The 21,694-nt window shown below is 36.9% G+C and overlaps 1 protein-coding gene across 12 annotated transcripts in view; it reads right to left on the bottom strand.

The window, feature by feature from the left end:
* Positions 1 to 6,589: 6,589 nt before the first annotated feature.
* SPIC (Spi-C transcription factor) overlaps positions 6,590 to 21,694 on the bottom strand; it is a 55,724-nt gene continuing 40,619 nt past the window's right edge. For 6 of the 12 annotated variants that reach the window (XM_074375222.1, XM_074375221.1, XM_074375220.1 and 3 more), the window contains 6 exons: positions 19,939 to 19,964; positions 19,266 to 19,362; positions 17,214 to 17,326; positions 14,640 to 14,748; positions 9,969 to 10,007; positions 6,590 to 8,139 (listed from right to left, as the gene is read on the bottom strand). In XM_074375222.1, coding sequence (XP_074231323.1) covers positions 7,712 to 8,139; positions 9,969 to 10,007; positions 14,640 to 14,748; positions 17,214 to 17,326; positions 19,266 to 19,362; positions 19,939 to 19,941 — 789 coding nt within the window. In that variant the 5' untranslated portion in view covers positions 19,942 to 19,964 and the 3' untranslated portion in view covers positions 6,590 to 7,711. Of the gene's footprint in view, positions 8,140 to 9,968; positions 10,008 to 14,639; positions 14,749 to 17,213; positions 17,327 to 19,265; positions 19,363 to 19,938; positions 21,688 to 21,694 lie in introns of those variants that run through there. The other 6 variants (XM_074375225.1, XM_074375224.1, XM_074375227.1 and 3 more) reach the window with 5 other exon arrangements.

The raw sequence follows: 21,694 nt of genomic DNA on the forward strand, positions 1-21,694 counted from the left end.
AGTGCTTGTCTTAGCCCACAAACTGGTCATCAATAAGTAAGTACAATGTATATGCACATGCACCAAAAAAAGAGAGAGAGAGAGAAGGAATTGTAAGACTTACAGGGTCAATTCATGAAGTCTAACAGTAAGTCAGCTAGAATGTCCAAAATATGAAACAGAGGAAATAGTGGGGAATAAATTGCTACAACTGAAAAGCATGAGACTTCAGGTTTAAAATGTGCATCAAATGTTCAGCACAATATATTAAAAAAAAAAAAAACAAACCCATGCCAGGGCACAAACGGAAATTTTAGAACACCCAAGACAGAAAGGAGATCTAAAATTTTTCAGAAAGGAAAAGAAAAGGAGCCACCATCTGAAGGGATTTCTGATGTCACAAAAAATCGTGAATGTGAGACGGAGATGAAAAAATGCCATCCAAATTCAGAAGGACACTAGTATTCATTCTTGAATTCTTTATCCAAACTAAAAATCAAATATAAATGAGGATAAAATGAAGATATTTTTACACGTACAGGGACTGAAAACATTAACCTGCTGTGAGGTTGATTAAGAGGCTCTTTGAAGATACATCTTAGAAAAATGAGAGGAAGCCTGAAGTCCTGTAAGTAGGGGCAGGTTGATAGCATCTAAAGTTGAAACAACAACAACAAAGAACATAGCAGCACTGGCATTTATTTAGATATGTGTCATAAACAGAAGAAATAGCTAAAAGAATTTGAAGTGAATACGTCTGAGAGCAAGACTGAAAGAGGGGTGGGTTGGAGCCAGGTTCCATTGTTTCTTATTATAAGCCTTTTGGAACTATTTGAAGTTTAAATTCTGTACATGAGTACCTTGATATAAATTGAAAATACAGTAATTTTTACCTATGTGGATTTAAAACGTTGATTAAGATCATCAAATTGTTCTCCAAAGATGGTACTAACATACACTCCCACCAACAGTGACGGAGAGCAGGTGGTAATTTTATATATGATTTTTGTTAATGGCATTTAATAAACTTAGCAAAGGTTCTTCTGCAAAATGATAGTTGTAAAGATCTAGCATTGGCACAGGAGAACCTATGTCAACGGATACCAAAGATAGTCTTGACACTGGCAGACAGGATGGCATAGTAGAAAGAGTTAGATGAACCTGAGTTCAAACTGATACTGTGACACTCATTAGCAGGATGACTTTAGAAAAGCTACTTGAATGCTTCTAGCATCAGTTTCTCCATCTATAAAATGGGGCTCCTAGTACCCACCCTGACTCAGGGTATAGCCTGCCTGAAAGAGGAAGAGAGGGAGAGAGAGAAAGGGAAGAGACAGCAAACACACCAGTATTCCAGTAAGTTCTATGCTGGTGCACTTCTCTCACCCATAATTAATAAAACTGAGTGTCATAAGTAACTTGATTCAGTTAATGGTGTGTGTCGGATTCCCCTTCTCCTCCAAAAGCTAAAACTGAGACAAAAAAAGTGAATGTTAGTAGTTTGAGAGGTGGTTCCAGAGAACAGCACTAGGGGAATAAGGAAGTATAACATGCCTCAGCATTATTCCCACTAAGTGGTGAAGAGGCCAAGGTAAGTATCTATCAACGCCCATCTTTCATTGGTTGAGAGCTGGTCCTAAGGCACCGCTGAACCCTGAGCACTTCCAATGCACTCCTCACATCCTCAGAGTCAGCCCTGCCAACCAGAAGATGCTCTTGGGAAAAAAAATATCTTTTATACTTATGACTGGTTGATTGTATTATTTTGAGCTCTTCAAACTTAACCTTGATAAAACTAAATCATGAAACTGGAACATTGTAAGAGCTTCCTCAACTGAGGAAAACAGTTATGAGTGAAGCCTCCATACTGTGAGAATTATAAATTATAAGCTTTAATTTCTTAGATTAGTTTCAGTTATAGAAATAGAAGTTACAATTTTACTTGATATTCAAAGAACTTTTAAATACCGTGCTAAAATTGTCTTCCCAGAAAGATAAGGAAAAGTTGTTTAGAAACTGTTTAAATTCCTAAGACCACAGAAGTACTAAGAACAAAGAGTATTTTTGGAGATTATCCAGGTAGGGCAAAGGTCTTTAAAATTAAACTATACATGTTCTGATCCTTGTTAGTGTAATTTAAAATTCAAATGAACTTTTGTCATTCTTTTGGCTGCCCAGCATCTGAACCCCTTTCTATGTTTGGGGAATTCTTGACCTTGTGCGTCTTGATAGGCTACAGAAACAGTCTCCCAGTACAAGAATCAAAAGTCCAGATAATCACTTTTCTAGCTTTCTTTGCAGCCAAGCATGAGCACATGACCAGCACATGACCAAGCATCAGCCAATTGGAAGTTTCCTTTTCAGAATTTGAATGAGGATCTAGTGATGTACACAATCATCTCTGAATTCAATGGCCATTGCAACCAGATAGTTTCTGGGGGCAGCAGTGATGCTATGCTAGCTCTGTTCAGTGACATGTAAGTCGAAGCATCTGGTGACTGGTAACAATGACAATGATGTCCTCACTTGGCCAGATCTTTGATGTGATTTGGGGCTTTATATCTGGCTGCTTGTTCTCCAGCTTTTTTGAAAAGTCTGTAAGCAATCTAATACCCTTCATTAAATCCCAGTGAATACTTTAGTGAGTCAAAGCTGATTTCAGTTACAACCAAGAGAGTTTACTGCTTCAAAATTCAGTACCAGGAAGTAGGATGTTGTCAGCAGCAAATGTTAAACCAGTTTGAGGCCCCGAGCATCCCAACTGATCTTCCTGATTTTACTAAGCTAATGAGAAGAAGCAACATGGTCCAAAAGCTATCAGCCTGACTCTAAAACTTGTATGATCTTTCATCACATGACTTGTTATAATTTAATTGCTTATGTAAAAGATACTTGTTACATAAAATTTCACTTGTTCTACATCTTAAAATGTTTTTTATAGGAAATTTAGTTTGTTAACTTAAGCAGGATCTGAACTCACTAGCCTTTTGTTGATCAATCTACCACTACAAATCCTGGATGGGCTTGCTTATCAAAGAGAATCTTCACGAGTTTCTATAGCTCTAGAAAATAAATCTACCTCTGATAGCAGATCCAATCACTGGGTAGAGCATTATTCTTGCACGATTTGCAGATATCTCATTTTGAACCACATCTACTTCTTTGGCACCAATGATTGACTCATCGATCACCATTGAAACATTCACATGCCCTCCTTATTTGGGCTTCTGATTATGTGGCCCACTACTGAAAAAACCTGGATGCTCTAGATTCTTCTTCCACTTCTGGCTCTTTATTAAAGTTCATGATGTGAGTAAGTCAGGGCTATCCTGACAGACAATTCTTGGGGTGGAATATTTCACACATTCACAGGATACCTCACTGTTGATGACTGACAAAGAACACACAATCCCTACTTGCAGTCCTCTTTCTTTCTTATATCTACCCACTGCCCTGAAAATCCATCCATGTGTAAGTTAGACAGGCAGCCATTCATCAAATTCAAAGCACTTTTTCATCACACTGCAAGGGCAAACACAGGTATCTTCAGCTCTGAGTTGGGGGCAGAAAACTTGAAAACATTTGGTTCATTTTAGTTGTTAAAAATGTTTTCATTAACATTCATCAATGTCTAAAAAAGGAGTAAATGTTTAAAACCTATTTTACATTACTATCTTTATTATCAGAATCCACATCATCAAAATACAAAATCAAATTCCACCCAAATTACGTGAGTTGGACAAAAATATATATGCACCAAAATATCTCAATATAAATAAACATTGTGGTTATATGAATGTATAAGAGTCATTACAGCCCTCTGAAGAACAGGTGTGGATGGTGTTTGATAATAAAGTGACACTATCCATGTGAGTATGGAAATATTCAGGGTCCATTTTATATTTGTAAAGTTGGAGATTAAAAGGAGAGATTTCAGGGCTATAAAAAATATATATACCATCCTTTACAAATCATGATTCAAAAGAATAGGCTTCTGGTATTTCTAGTTATTGATAAGCTCTATAAATATTACCTCGAGGAAAATAAAACCAGGTGCAGAAGAGTATATATTGTATGAGTCCATTTATACGATATTCAAGAAGGTGGGCATAGATTGGGAAGAGAAGTGAGAAAATCTTATGGAGTACTTGGAAATATTTCATACCTTAATCTGGAATGATGTTTATAGGGTTATATACATTAATCTGCACTGTTAAGGTTAGAAATAATTAATGCTACCACATTAATGCACTTGAAGTGCTTTACTATATATGTACCCAACTAATCAAGGAATTGTTCATCAGTAAGCCATTAGGTAAATTTTGGTTAAATATTAACAGAATTTATAAATTATGATTAATTATTGATAGAATTGAAGCTTCAGGTTAGAAGGAACCATGTCTGTTTCACTTAGCACTGGCTACCCAGAGCATGGCATATTCTTCCAGGCACAGGGCAACAACAGAAAGAAGGAAACGGAGGAAGAAGGAAAGGAAATTATTTTAGCTGCTTTTCAGTTTATGTATTATAATTATGCTGCCATCCACTTCATGCATTTGGTTTTTTTCCTTAATTTAGTAAAGGAGATGAATTTGAGCGGGGCTGCCCCATAGAATATTTCCTATTTCCTATTTCCTACATAGAATGGCTGGGATGAGGAAAAAGAAATTATTCTCATCACTGTTCATAAGGCTATGAACAGGACGAAACAAAGAGAGAAAAGAGGATAAACTAAACAGAAGAACCATAAACTCCAGGATCAGAGCCCAGAGGAGGATCTTGTGATTTAAAGGAAGTTGACAGTCACCTGGAAGGAAAGATTTCATGCTTACTACCTGGGCCAAGAGATCAAATAATGGGAAGCTGCCCAGGGGATGCTCTGTAACTGGACAGAATTGCTTCTCAGAACTCCTGTTCACTGGGAAAGAGTTTAACTGATCCATTCAACCAGATGAAAGTGACAAGATGCCCAAGGATGGGGTTTCACCTACCAGAGAACGAGGGCCACGAATAAAGGCTCGAAGTCATTCTTCCTTGTCCTTGGGTGGGGGCAGGGAGTAACACTCTGTTTGAAATAGGGTATCATTTCCCATAATATATGGAGAGGGTTAGTCTTTGAGCTGCTGGTATGAGCATCTTTATAAGAACTTGCTTGTGAAAATAGGCTTTGATTGATGTATTTTAGGTAGAATAGCCAAGGTTTCTGCCCAAGAAGAAGCAACTCTTTATAATTCTCTGTGAACTGAGAATTGAAGCTGACTGAGGGCTTTTGGGAGAAGAAGCCCTCAGGCTTGTATTGGGTGTAGGAGGGATGATGAGGTGAAGCAAAATGTGAATGGAATTTTACTACATTATTGGCTGAATGATTTCTGTTGTAAACCCTCTTCACCATTTCCTCTTTCAAATCTTTGTTAAAATTTATGTTCTTGATTAATTTTATCAAGCCTATTTACTTTGTGGGACAATGAGTGTAAATGCTGAGTCCTACTTTGATGTTAGCATTAACTGAAACTGTTTTAGTCCATCCAGGCAGCTATAACAGAGTATCATAAGCTGGGTGGCTTATAAACAGAAATTTATTTCTCACAGTTCAGGAAGCTGGGAAGACCAAGATCAAGGTGCCAGCAGATTCAGTGTCTGGTGAGGGCCCACTTCCTGGTTCACACGACAACCTTCTAGTACCCTCACATGGTGGAAGGGGAAAGTCTCTCTGAAATCTCTTTTATGAGGACACTAAACCCATTCATTAGGGATCCACCTTTATGACCTAATAACCTCCCCACCACCACCACCACCAAATACCATCCCATTAGGGATTAGGTTTCAACATATGAATTTGGGAAGGACACAGGCAAACCCAGACTCCATGTGGCTATGGCCAATATTGAGTTAGCCTCCATTTAGTCACTCTAGGTCCATCATGTTCTTTCTGAAGAGTCCCTGGGGAAGGAATGGCACCAAGAACGCACAAAGGAAAAGAGGAGACTTGGAGTGCAACAAATCTGATAGGGCAAGCTCCAGGGAGCTTTTGACATGCTGGCCAGGCCCTCTTGGCCTTGACTGAAGATGGACCATACAACCTAGGAAGCTCTCCTGCTTCATGGTAATACAGATGGCATATGCATAAACCTGCCAAGCAGCAAGTAAGAAACAAAGAGTCTCTTCCCAGAGTTTCTTATGGAATGTTGAGAATAAACCGTATCTTTCAAGCAAGACTGCCTAACTCCCGGTTCTTCTCTGGGTTTATTATTTGCTAGTCTCCATCTTTTATCAAAGTCTTTTACTTTTTAATTTTTTTCTCCAACAGCTCCAATTAGGACTTATCTGGGCTAGTTCAAGGAAAGAGGAGATGGTGGTCCAAGGTTGGACCAGAGCGCTAACGGTGCAAGAGCACCTCCGTGTGGCTGAGTAGCAGGACGGCAAGGGACTCCAGCTCCTGGATCTACCCTAGGCAAGAGAGAAATATGCAAGGAAATGATTTGTAGGCAGTGCAGGCTTTGGAGTTTGTAGGTGGCATTTTTCTTAAGTCATCGCTTCTTTAGCCCCACAGGGTTATAGACTGTGAGGTCTGAAATACAGGGAAAATATAGGTTCAGGATAGCCACTAAAGTTTTCATTTTAAGATGTTTATTTATTTATTTATTTTTTAAAAATGCAGTCAATTTACAATATTAGCTCCAGATGTGAGTTTCAGGTGTACTACATAGTGATTCAATATTTTTCTAGATTATGCTCCATTTAAAACTATCATAAAATATTGACTATATTCCCTATGAGGTACATTGCATTCTTGTATCTTATTTTATACACAGTAGCCGGTACTTCTTAATCCTCTACCCCTGTCTTGCCCCCTCCCTTTCCCCCCTCCCCACAAGTAACTAGCCTGTTCTCTGTCTTTGAGTCTGTTTCTATTTTGCTATATTCATTTATTTGCTATATTCGTTTGGTTCCATTTTTTGATTCCACATATAAGTGATAATATACAATATTTGTCTTTCTCCATCTGACTTATTTCACTAAGTATAATACTTTCTAGGTCCATCACATTATTGCAAAAGGAAGAATTTCATTTTTATGGCTAAGTAATATTCCACATATATATAATATCTTCTTATATTTAATATACCACATCTTTATCCATTCATCTGTCAATGGGCACTTATGTTGCTTCCATATCTTGGCTATTATAAATAATGCTGCTATGAACATTGGGGTGCATTATCTTTTTGAATTAGTGTTTTCATTTTCTTTGGATTTATACTCAGGAATGGAATTGCTGGATCACATGGCAGCTTTATTTTTCGCCACTGAAGTTTTTAAAGCTATGAATGTTATTTGGCCTGAACACTATCACAGGCAATCATTTTTTTGTTTTGTTGCTAAAGCTGTTGGTTATATGTATTACAGTGATTTGTTTGTCTGAGTGTATGACAGGAAAACAATGTTTAAATCAATATATAAATCAAATAATCTCTACTGGCATTATTAATCTAGAAGAAAGCATTGCAAAGACAATGGTTAGAGGAAGGACATTTAGTCTATACTTTCAAATGAGACTTGATCACTTTAAAGTTGTTCACTGGCAAAATTTCTCAAGTTAGTAGAGATTATGTACTAGTTCACAAAAGACAGCAATAATAAAGTTATTTTTTCTTCAGTATTTGCTTTAAGTGAAAAATCCTAAAATTTGTAGGAATTTCCAACGCTAGAAAATTGAAATGTAAGAGTGCATTTAGCAATTAGGGTGACTTAGCTCATGGTAATTTGCATATGTATAATTATAATTTGCATTCCAGTTATTTAAACTGAGATATCCTTGGTCGGGTTGAACATACTGTGAGTAGAAGATATCTTTTTCCAAGAAATAAGATGGAGAAAGTCTTTGGAGAATGGCCTCACTGAATTGGTAAGTTAACTTTCTCCGGATTTTGATGATTTCCCCAGTTCTTCCATAATTCCTCAGGGCTCTGGCCATTTTCTGGTAAGTCATGGTCTTCCGGTTGCCTTTTCTTTTCCCCCAAAGTTGGGCAAGTTTTTCTTTGTTTTTTGATACAAACTGAAAGATGCCTTTGGTTTGATCTATCCACTGAATACAAGACGCCATCTCGGGATTACACAGGGATTCGTGAAGGTATTCAAACAGTCGGAGCTTCTTCCTTCCTAGAACAGAGGAAAACATTGTCAGACTCCACAGTGGTTGTACACAAGGAATATCCTCGGGAAAGGTTTGTTGAGTGACTACAGAATTCAAAGCTGCATTAGGGCTGGTTTCCCTCCTACTCACCTCCTTAGAATGTATTTACAGTATCATTTTACGGGACATGAAAATCAAGGGTCTGTTTGGCCTATTGAAGTTTCAACTGAACCTTGCTTTGTTGGGGAAGTTGTCAAAAATTTTGTACTGTCCTTCACTGGGGAAGGGAAGCATGGAGCCTCTTTACGTGCTTCTCCCTTGTGTGTGCTCTTTCTTCACAGTTAAATCTTGACTAGTTTTATGTCATATGTTAAACTGTGTACAGAACAACAAAACTGAGACAAGTGGACTGCAAAGTTTACTGGTTTTAAAGAGAAGCCTCAAAAGCCATTTCCAAAAAGCAAATCATTTGAAGGGGTTTTATTCAAATAAGTTAAGTCAAATGAGGTACAGGAGGGGAATGCATTTTGTAAAATACAAAACAGTGTGCAAATATAAGTTAAATCAATTATAAAGACATGTAAAATTGCTAACTCTGGTTCTGCATAATTACTTGAAAAGTAAAGAATAGAAAAGACCAAAAAAAAATTGAAAAAATCAGAGTGGAAAATGCCAGAATATCTTCATGACACTTGACATTATTTATGAGCGATGACAGTAAGCACTGTGATACTTTTCATTGCTGTGAAATAAAACAGTACTGCCAGAGTTTTTAATCTCTTTTAGGAATGCAGCCCTTCGTATTTCAGAATAACTAGAAAAGAAACTTTTGGAAGATTTGTTGTTTTTGGTTTACTCAGTGGATTTGGGAACAAAGGTGACAACGAGTTTTGTGACTTCTGAATTGGTCTGCAAATACCGCGCCCTGCCAGATCTGTCAGTAGCTAAAAACTCCATAGCCAAATTCCATTTTCCCCTTGAGAAAGTAGAATAGTGGATTCCCAAGCTGCTTTAAATAGTCTCTGGGGTGTAATACTCATGCATCAGTCATCATTCATCCTAAAACCTCAAAAGTTTTTATAAAGATTATCTTTTGTGTTATATTATCTTGAGTTTATGAATTGAGAAATGAAAGGGACTTACCAAAAAGCATCATGAATTAAAGTCACAGCCTTAAACAAACTCATTCTTACTGGATGAGAATCCAGTGGTGAAATTAATTACAGTGGAGCCTCATCTTTTAAATGTTTATTTTCAATTTTGAAAACAATGTTTAAATTTTTACTGTTTAAAAATAAAAGTATTATGTGATAAGAAATTCAAACAGAAGTACAAAGTGAAAGTAAAAGCTCCAATCTATCCTATATACTTCTAGAAATGTTTTATTTTTTGCATATATAAACAGATGCGTCTCCTTAAAAAATTTAAAATGGTATCTTAGTATTTTGCATGCACCCCAATGTTCATAGCAGCACTATTTACAATAGCCAAGACATGGAAACAACCTAAATGTCCATCAACAGATGACTGGATAAAGAAGTTGTGGTATAATTATACAATGGAATACCACTCAGCCATAAAAAAGAATGCCACCTGCAGCAACATGGATGGATGTGGAGATCGTCATTCTAAGTGAAGAAAGCCAGAAAGAGAAAAAAAATACCATATGATATCACTTATATATGGAATCTAAAAAAAGACAAATGAACTCATTTACAAAACAGAAGCAGACTCACAGACATAGAAAACAACCTTAAGGTTACCGGGGTTGGGGGGTGGGAAGGGATAAACTGGGAGTTTGAAATTTGCAGATACTAACTGCTATATATAAAATAGATAAACAATAAGTTTATACCGTATAGCCAGGGAAATATATTCAATATCTTGTAGTAACCTATAATGAAAAAGAATATGAAAAGGAATATATGCATGTATATGTATGACTGAACTATTATGCTGTACACCAGACATTAACATAACATTGCAAACTGACTATACTTTAACTAAAAAAAAATAAGAAAAATGATATTTGACTACTTTGTACTTTTTCCAGTGATTAATATATCTTAAATAAATCATAGAACACTATAGAGATAAGCTATAGACAGAGGAAAAATCAAACTGTTGACAATGGTTACTTCTAGGGCATAGCATGAGAAGAAAGAATATTTTCACTTATTCTTTACATACTTCTGAATCATTTGAATTTTTAATAATGAGCATTATCACTTTTGAATTATGGAATTAAAGAGGATTACAACAGAAACTAAAATGTATTTTAGAGTTCTTTCTGTATCAAAATTTAAAGTATGCCTCTTTGCCTTTTAATAACTATACATGTTCTGTTTTATGTATGTACTATTTTTCTTCCAATAATGAATCCCCAAAGTGTTTTGAAATTTGTTTTAAATGTACCCCTATTTCAGGTGGAAGACTAGCTCTAAAATTAGAAAATGGTAAATGATATGTTCCCTAATGACAAAGATCCACAGCACAAAACATCACTGAAAAGATACAAGGGTCACACCCTGGAGTTAGTAGTTAGTTGGCTTGTTTGTTTAAAAAAATATATATGTGTAGGTGACAGAGGTAGAAGTGTTATCCTCCTCATATTAAATTACTACCATTACTCAATATTCAATACTAATAATCAGTAGATTTATTTTATTTATGTGATTTTATACATTATTCCTTGCTGGGTTAGAATATTACTGCATATTTAGAATTTTATCATTCTAGGATACAGTACACTGTTTTTTTAATATTTTTTTCTTACTAAAGTATAGCTAGTATAGTTGATTTACAATGGTGTGTTAGTTTCTGGGTACAGCATCGTGATTCAGTTACACACATATATATATACTTCTCATATTCTTTTTCATTATAGGTTATTACAAGATATTGAATATACTTCCCTGTGCTCTATCCTGTAGGACTTTATCTATTTTATATATAGTAGTTTGTGTCTGCTAATCCCAAATCCCCAATTTATCTCTCCCCCACCATTCCTTAACCTTAACTTTGTTTTCTATGTCTGTGAGTCTGTTTCTGTTTTGTTAGTAAGTTCATTTGTCTCATTTTTTAGATTATATGTATAAGTGATATTATACGATATTTGTCTTTCTCTGTCTGACTTACTTACTTTGATGATCTCTAGGTCCATTCACATTGTTGCAAATGGCATTATTTCATTTTTTATGACTGAGTAGTATTTCATTGTGTATATATACCACACCTCTTTATCCAATCATCTGCCAGTGGACATTTAGGTTGCTTCCATGTCTTGGCTATTGTAAATAGTGCTGCTGTGAATACTAGAGTGTCTGTATTTTTTCAAATTAGAGTTTTCTTTGGATATATGCCCAGGAGTGGGATTGCTGGATCATATGGTAACTTTATTTTTAGATTTTTTAAGGAATCTTCATACTGTTCTCCATAATGGCTACACCAAATTACATTCCCACCAACAGTATACAAGTGTTTCCTTTTCTACACACTCTTTCCACCATTTACTGTTTGTGGACTTTTTAATGATGGCCATTCTGACTGGTGTGAGATGATACTTCATTATAGTTTTGATTTGCATTTCTCTGATAGCAATGTTGAGCATCTTTTCATGTGCCTATTGGCCATCTGTATGTCTTCATTGGAGAAATGTCTGTTCAGATTTTCTGCCCATTTTTTGATTGGGGTATTTTGTTTGTTTGTTTGTTATTGAGTTGTATGAGCTGTTCGTATATTCTGGAAATTAAGCCCTTGTCAGCTGCACTATTTGCAAATATTTTCTCCCAGTCCATAGGTTGTCTTTTCAGTATACTGCTTTATAGAAATAAAACTAGTTATCTCAAAAAATATTTATTTAAAAAATGTTATCTATGCACAACTATATGTAAAAGAATGAAATTAGAACATTTTCTCCCATGATATACAAAAATAAACTCAAAATGAACTAAAGACCTAAATGTAAAACCAAAGCAAAAAACCAAACCAAAACAAAATAAATGGAACCTAATTAAACTTGAAAACTTTTGCACTGCAAAGGAAATAATTGACAAAACAAAAAGATAACTACCAAATGGGAGAAACTATTTGCAAATGATGTGACCAATAAATGGTTAATATATAACATACATAAATAGCTCATACAACTCAATATCAAAAAACAACCAACCCAATTAAAAAATGGGTAGAAGACCTAATAGACATTTTTCCAAAGACATACAGATGGCCAACAGGCACATGAAAATCTTCTTATGCTTGACATCGCTAATCAGAGAAATGCAGATCAAAACCACAATGAGATATCACCTCACACCTGTCAGAATGGCTATCATCAAAAAGACGACAGATAACAGATGTTGGCAAGGATGTGGAGACAAGAGACCCTGTGTGCACTGTTGGTGGGAATGTGTATCAGTAGAGTCACTGTGGAAAACATCATGAACGATCTTCAAAAAAACTGAAAATAGAACTACCATATGATCCAGCAATTCCACTCCTGGGTACATATCCAAAGAAAATGAAAACACTAGTTAAAAAAAATACATGCACCCCAATGTTCATAGCAGCATTATTTGTAATAGCCAAAATATGGAAGTAACCTAAATGTCCATCAATAGATGAATGGATTAAGAATATATGTGTGTGTGTGTGTGTGTACACACACATATAATATACACACACAATGGAATATTACCCATCCATAAAAAAAATAAAATTTTGCCATTTGCAACATAGTGAATGGACCTGGAGAGTCTTATGCTTAGTGAAGTAAGTCAGACAGAGAAAGACAAATGTTGTATGTTATCACTTAAACGTGGAATCTAAAAAATAAACAAATGAAAAAATAAAAATAAAAAAACAAATGTAACAAAACAGAAAAAGACTCATATATAGAGAGAACAAACTAGTGGTTACTAGTAGAGCAAGGGAAAGAGGGAGGGGAAGATAGGGTAGAGAATTAAGAGGTAAAAACTACTATATATAAAATAAAGAAGCTACAAGGATGTATTACACAGCACAGGAAATATAGTCAATATTTTATAATAAATTTAAATGGAGTTTAATCTGTAAGAATTTTGAATCACTAGGTTGTAAACCTGAAACTAATATATTATAAATCAACCATATCTCAATAAAAAATAAAAAATAAAATGATAAATAAAATTTTTTTAAAAACAAAATAATGAAGTGGCTAGGATAGTATCATTTTTAAAATTACACTATAAAATTGGGTTGCATCTTATACGTCTCTGTATACGGTAGGTGAGTTTCCATTTTTTTACTATCACAAACAACACTGCAAGGAACACAATACATATATATGTACACACACATGTTTAAAGTATTTTGAGAAATATCTGTAGTGCCAGACTATGGGGTATTCTCACTTAATTTTTACAGTACTCTTACAATGTCTGTACAATTATTACTATTTGTTTTTTGAATAAGGAAACTGGTACAGAAGGGTAAGTGATTTGGCCAGGCTTACATTATTAACCAAGAGTTCACACTCAACCACTGAGTTATATAGTCACTAAGAGTCAAAAGATATGAACATTTACAGTTTTGATGGTATTGCTAAATTGTCTTACAAAACTTTGTACCAATTTATACTCCCTTTAATAGTGCACGTGTGGCCCACGTCTCAGCCAACAGAGGCCGCTCTCCTGCTTTGACACTTTTGCCTAAACGTTAAATGAGATCATCCTAAATTTATGAAATCAGGATTTCAAATCTAGGAAATAAACGTATGGAATTTGTTTTCAGAAAATTTAATAAAGAAGATGACTTTGATGCTGAGGGCTTCACAACTGGAGTAAGACTGGTAAAATAATTTTAGGAAAAGTTCCTAAAATATATACCTAAAATATATACACCTTTTTTTTTAAGTTAAAATATAGTTGATGTACAATATTATGTAAGTTACAGATCTACAATATAGTGATTCACAATTTTTAAAAGTTATGCTCCATTTAAAACTATTGTAAAATATTGACTATATCCCCTGTGTTGTAGAATATATCCTTGTAGCTTATTTGATAAATAATACCTCTTAATCTCCTACCCCTACATTGTTTCTCCCCACTCCCCACTAGTTTGTTCTCTGTATCTTATACTTTATTCTTTTTTTTGGGGGGGGGGGGTAGTGCCAGTTGATTAGGTTTATTTATTTATTTATTTATTTTTAACAGAGGTACTAAGTATTGAACCCAGGGTCTCGTGCATCCTAAGCATACACTCTACCACTGAGCTATACTGTACCTCCCCTCCACCTTACTCTTGAATATAGATTTATTTGAGCAAAGTGACATTTTGCACCTTCACAATATCTCTATGAAGCAATAGGAAAAAACTCACCCAAGATGAACAGCTTGGAGTGATTTATCTGTCAGAGCTAAATTACTCTCAATTGTGAGAAGAGAGTACTTTGCAAATGCAATTCCAAACTCGGATATGAAATCCCCTTAAAGCTGCTTTGAGGAAGATTTCGTTCTTTTACCTATACAAAGAGTGATCCACATACCTTTTCCTCCCTTTTGCTGGAGAACAGCAGGTTGTACCAGCTGGTTTTCAGGGATGTTCTGCAGAGATTGATGAATATTTCCTTCAAAATAGAGGTCTGCAGCACTGTTCTATATAAATAATGCAGCAGGATGTTAAGTGGGACTTTCCATGTGGCCCCCAGTTGGTAGCTAAAGTCAAAAGCTGACGGCAAAGAGTCTTCAGCATCTCTCAAATTTTGAAAAGCACTACCTTCAACTGCTACCTCCCAGGGCAGAACTAGCATCAAACCCATTTATGTAGAGGGCCAAGGGATAGAGGGTAATCTTAGGTTTTGGGAGGAGTTCTATATTCTCCTCTCCCTATGAGAAAGGACAGTAAGTTGCTTCCCTCCTGCCCTCTAAAAACGCCCAGTGAGAAAGATCCAAGTGGGTACAAGGTGGGGTGGCTCTGTCCCCACAGACGGAACACCAGGTAGAGTGGTGGGAGGGGCCTTCTCCACTGCTGAGTCACTAGGGCCTTTCCCGCTGTCCAGAACTGGCCACTTGGGACATTTGGGGTCAGTGATGGGCAAAGAAGGGGCCTCGAGGTCAGTGAGCGTCAGGGGGCAGCTGTGGGTCAGGGTTGGGGGCGTGAGGAAGCAGAGGGTCAGGGGGGGACTGGGACTCTGGGTGGGCACGGCTCAGGATCCCTGCCCCGCAGATGGTTCTTCAGCCAAATCTCGCTCGGAAGCCGCACACAGACTGTAGGCCAAGGGCAACGAGTCACGGGCCTTCCTGATTAGGGTCAGCGAGAAGCTGGGCGCCGACTCCGTCCTTTCGGGTACCCCCTTCCCACCCACTCCACACTGCAGCGCCCCCAGTGCCTGAGTTTGGGGCTCCTTGTCCCTAAACCCTCGCTGCATGCTGACAACCCGGCCCCTCCGGCCTGCCCCGCCCCTGCGCTGCTCCGGGAGCTCCGACGCCCTCGTGAGTGCAGGCCCCCTCGTGAGTGCAGGCCCCGCCTGTCTGGGCGGTTGTCCCTGGGGTCTGGCGGGGTTTTCTCCTTCCCTGGTTGGGGCAGCCCTCGCCTGCGGCCCCTCCCTGCACCTGTTCACGAGCGTCCCCCTCCGTCCAGTGCAGGACAGGCAGGCTGTGTGGCACCACAAGATCGGGTGGCGGGCCGGCCAACAGCACCTCAACCAGGCCGTGCCCTGCGCAGCCTGCCCGGGCTCCTGGACTACCACAAGGCCCGGAGCCCGTCCCATAGCCTGCGGCTGACGTCGCCCTGCTTCAAGGTAGGGCTGCCCCGGCCCGACAGCCCCTGCCCACCTACAGCCGTCTTTCCTCAGGGACACAGCCCTCGGGTAGCGGTGGGTCCTGACACCCTGACCGGCGGGGCCCACTCGGGGAGACTTAGCCTAGGGACTCTGCAGCCTGGGAGCTGTGGTTGGACAGAGCTGGGCATGGGAGCAGTGGGGTGGGCAGGGGACATGCCCTCTTTTGCCTGGTCATTCTCACCCCTGGGCCCCTGCCACGTCCTGAGTCTTTCTGGGCGGGTGGGAGCCTGTGGGCTTCCATTCCTGAACTAGATGCCCATGTGGGCAAGAGGAGATAAGAGGAGAAAGATGGCAGCCAAGGAAAGGTAAAGCCAAGAGAGGAGACAAGAGAAAGCAGCCGGAGCTCCTACAACTACATATGGCAAGGAGATGCGGGCTTCCACGGATTAACCAGGCATAGTGAAAGGGGCTGGACTTAAGCCATCCTACTACACCCTACACAAGAGGGCTGCCCAGCAGGCAAGGAGTCCCCAGCCACAAGAGTGTATGCTAGGAAGTGGAAGTAGGGTTGCCAGATTTAGCAAATAAAAATATTAGGAATCCTATATTTTACCTGGTAACCCTAAGTGGAGGTGAAAGAGGTTAAGCTGAAACCAAAACTCCCTCTTTAAAGAAATGTCTTGTTGGAGAGACCCCGACAGTACAATTTACAGGGACAGAAAAAGGACATTTGACATAGCATGGTGGAAGGTTATGGCTGAAAAAAAAATAAAAACCATTTCATATTTACACTCGCCACACTAAGACTGCTTGAAAAAAGACACATCAAGAAAACAATGTAAAAGAACACATGGATAGAGAGATAGGTGGTGGAGACATTTCCATTTGCAGGAGGGTACTAAAATAGAAACGCATTGGTCCAATATGCATAGCTAGCTTTGAGCTTGGGAGGGAAAGTAGAGCAGGTCAATACAAGATTATAGGTAAAGCTGGTACAGGGGATATTTTAGGGGAACCATAACTTTCCTGCAATGTTCTAGATGGACTAAGGAGAAGCATTGATGTGAGAACCCTAAAAAATACTTCCTCTTTATAGAAATTATTCAAACTAGTATGAAGCCAGATAAAGAACAATGATGAAGGGCAGTTTCCTTCTTGACAGCATTAATGATTCCCCATTTTGACTGTCAAATTCACACACCAGAGATGGCTATGAATAAGCCTTTTTAGTCAATGCTGTCTTTAAGCTGCTTTCAGCTAGCATATACCCAGGGAAGGCTGGTACAAATAGGAAATTTGCCTCTTCCTGAGGGAGGCTCTCCTGGTAAAAGTACTCACTATTACTGTTCTCCGATTATAGATGGGTTCCTCTGTAGGCAGCACACCACAGCTGTTGAAATTTCCTTTGACATGATAACGGTGGTTGATGAAAGCCAGGTAATTTTTGTAATCTAATTAAAAAACAGAGAAAGAAACTGACAATGTCAAAGTTTACATTCGTGTGTGTGTGTGTGTGTGTGTGTGTATGTATGTGTGTATGCTTATACATGTGTATATGCATATATATGCAATTGATCCTTCCTGTGTTCTGTTTCCACTTTGCATTTCTTTATGGCATTTATCATGTTAATGCTGGTACTTCAGACGCTTTTTTACATATTGTATCTCCCATACTGGAGTACAAGCTCCTTGTAGGCTGAGATCCCATGGTTTCTTTTTTAACTTGGAACTGCCACAATACCCTGTATAAACTCAATAGGCAAAATATCTGCATCTCATCTAGACTATCTTTCTATAGTCTATAGGGTAATGGGTAAGGAAGAGTAAAAATATTTACTCTTCTGAGTAGAGCAACCACTCCCATGGATGGGTGGAGGATCTGTAAGTAAATCAGAATAATTAAAAAGCCCTTTCTGGACACTTAAAATGATCTGTCCATTAGACAAATAAATGTCAACTAGATATGCTTAATAATAATTATATGTCTTAGTGTTCCTTTGTGGAATGTCATTCTTCATGTTCTCTGCATTTTTATACATGAGGCATTAAATTTATTTAGGATAAAGAACATAAGCAGATCTCTCTCCTAAGGCAAAGGAAATAAAAGCAAAAATTAACAAATAGGACCTAATTAAACTTAAAAGCTTTTGCATGGCAAAGGAAACCATTAACAAAACAAAAAGACATCCTATGGAATAGGAGAAAATATTTGCAAATGATATGACTCATAAGGGGTTAACATTAAATATATAAACAGCTCATACAAGTCAATATCAAAAGAAGAACAACCCAATCAAAAAATGGGCAGAAGACCTAAATAGACATTTCTCCAAAAACATACAGATGGCTAATGAAAACAGGCTCAACATCACTAATTATTAGAGAAATGCAAATCAAAACCACAATGAGGTGTCACCTCATACTGGTCAGTGTCTACAAATAACAAATGTTGAAGAGCATATGGAGAAAAGGGAACCCTTGTTCACTGTTGGTGGGAATGTAAATCAGGGCACCCACTGTGGAAAACAGTATGGAGCCTCCTCAAAAAAAACAATTACCATATGACCCAGCAATTCCACTCTTAAGAAAACAAAACTCTAATTCGAAAAGATACATGCACCCCAGTGTTCACAGCAGCACTGTTTACAATAGCCAAGACATGGAAGTAACCCAAGTGCCCATCAACAGATGAATGGATAAAGAAGATGTGGTATATATATATACATATATATATGAATACTACTTAGCCACAAAAAAATGAAATAATGCCATTTACAGCAACATGGATGTACCTAGAAAATATTATGCTTAGTGAAATAAGTCAGACAGAAAAAGACAAGTACTGTAATGATATCACTTATGTGGAATCTAAAAAATAACACAAGCAAAATAGAAACAGATACAGATACAGAAAACAAACTTGTGGTTACCAAAAGGCAAGAGGGGAGCAGGGAGGGATGAATTAGTGGCATAGGATTAACAGATACAAACTACTATGTATAAAATAGATAGGCAACAAGGATAACTCACAGAGTTATTATATAGTATATAGTAAAGCACAGAGAATTATACCCATTATCTTGTAATAACATATAGTGGAGTATAATCTGAAAAAATACTGAATCACTATCCTGTACACCTGAAACTACTATAATGGTGTAAATCAATTATACTTCAGTAATAATAAAAATATAAAATATAAAATACTAAACCTAAAAATTTTTATTTAGGATAGATAACCCTGGATGCTGTTTGCCTTCATTAGAATTAATCCTAGTCGCATTGGGTAAAAATGGTCTTCTCTGTTCAGGTCATTATTCTCACATGTGTATGACTGTGACCAATAAGACCTTTGATGTACCAGTGGAAGAAGGGGACTGGCATCTTTACCTGGAGAGTACTGAAGATCTCCAGTTGAATTTTGCCTCAATACTTCAAAAGCATCTTCAAATGCTTGACCCAGCTTGTCTTGTTCAACACAAGCCTGCTGGAACAAAGACCAAACTCTAGAGTTAGGAAATTACCAGTTGAACTTAATTTTCCTGATATAAAGGAGTTTCTCAACCACAGCACTACTGACATTTTAGGTTGACTAAGTCTCTGTTGTGGGGGGTCCTGTCCTGTGCACTGTAGGTTGCTTAACAGTATCCCTGGCCTCTGCCCACTAGATGCCAGTAGCCCTCCCACAGTTGTGGCAACCACAAATGTCTCAGACATAGCCAGATATACCCTGGGGGACATCAACCCTGGTTGAGATCCATTGCTCTATAATATTTAGAGCATGGTACTCTTTCTATAGTATAGTATTTAACATTTTATAAATTTTTAGCAAGGAGCTGTAGAGCAGGAGACTGATTTGGAAAAAGGGATCAAGGAAATATCTTTAATCAAACAGAATTTGCATTATTAGTTAAAGATGAAACGCTCTTAATTTCAAAAGCATGTCTCCAAGATCTAAAATTGAACTGTTTTGCAAACCATTTCATACCCTTATTAATCTAATCTATATATTTTATTTTCAAAATAGAGGAAGAGTAAAGAAGATTTTTAAATGCCGACTTACCATGCTTCATTAATAAACTGGCACTTCTGGAAAAGATTAATATTTAAAAAACAAAATTAAATAGTGTCTCTATTTGATTTGCCTCTAAATTAAAAGAACCTTCCTTAAAATATTTTCTGGGATATACCTTATATAAACTAAAAGTACCATCTGAATTCTCTTTGACAAGTACAAATTTTCTTTCTAAAGAAATTCCTACAAGGATTTATTTTTGCTTTTCTTTCATTATAAAATTTTTTAAATGTTAAAATAACTAAATAGTTAATTATGTAAACAACTTATATGAAAATACAGAAATAATTTGAGTATATTTAAGTATTTCAAAATTCTTTTAAAATACTGGAAATCAAACTCTTTTAACTTTAGCATGGCTCTCTATTTATAACAGTGATTTTTATGTCTGTGTGTGATTTTTTTTTTTAAACCTTTCTGGTGTCATATAGACTTCTGAGAATCTAGTGAAAAATATGCCTTTTCTCTCATGAAATGTGAATTTACATTACATAGGGGGAGGGTAGAGCTCAGTGGTAGAGTGCATGGTAAACATGCATGAGGTCCTGGGTTCAATACCCAGTACCTCCATTAAAAAATAAGTAAATAAATAAATCTAATTACCTCCTCCCAAAACAAAAACAAACAAAAACAAAAAAATAAAATACATTACAAATAAAATGTACTTTCTGAAACCCACACGTAGACATTCTAAAATCCTAGGTTAAGAGCCCCAGTCTATAATTTTACGTTACCTACTTTATCTCTGTAAGTCATTTAGATTTTGTTTTAAATAACAATTATCATACTGACCCACATTAAATTTTTTTTTAACTTTATAACTTTGTTCTATAAAACTACACAAAAAACAAACAAATCCACATAACAAGAAAGAACGTAGGTTGGGTCCAACATGCCTTATCATTTCATTAAACACATCAACCAGCTCTGTTTATACAAGTTTTTAGCATTTATCCTGCAAACACAATGAACTTACTCTTTAACACTGAATAATACAATAAGGTGATATAATCTAATGCTGTTATTATACCATAGCCATAACACATCAATATAATGTCAAACATCAAAATTCTATTCTTTGAAATTACTATGTCGTTTAAAAGAGAATATGAGAAGAAAAACCATAACAAAAGGTAACAATGTGAGGTGATGGGTATGTTAACTAATTTTACTGTGGCAATTATTTCCCAATATAGATATATGCCAAATGCTCATGTTGTATAGTCTAAGCTTATACAATGTTACGTGTCAATTATCTCAGTAAAGCTAGGGGAAAAAAAAAAAAACAAAACCCAGCTTCCCAGTGTGGGAGGTGTTAAACAATTTAGCAGAAAAATAATCCATAAATCACTGTTTGGGCTATGGTCCCTAATGGATATTATCAGTATATGTATTTTTAAAAGGCCATGTCAATAACATTCAATTAATTATGCCTCAACTCATAAGTACCAAAGTAAATAACTTGAGTTATCATCAAATAATATCAAAATAACCTGAGTGTAGTACTTTGAATTAGATACTTACATGGAACTACTCACTTTGACTAAAATATCCCCCAAACCATCATGACTCTTGAAAGTAGCAAACCCAAAGGGAAGGAAAAAGCTTGAAAACATTATTGATCACTTTAATTGCTTAATTTTTAGTATCAGAATAGGCCATCAGTGAGAAACACTCATTAGGCCAAAGAAGAAAATTAACAGTTACTACAAGGAATTTTGAAAAACATAAGCTAAACACTTAC

Source organism: Camelus bactrianus, chromosome 12 (genome assembly GCF_048773025.1).
Source record: "Camelus bactrianus isolate YW-2024 breed Bactrian camel chromosome 12, ASM4877302v1, whole genome shotgun sequence".
Classification (NCBI taxonomy): Eukaryota; Metazoa; Chordata; class Mammalia; order Artiodactyla; family Camelidae; genus Camelus; species Camelus bactrianus.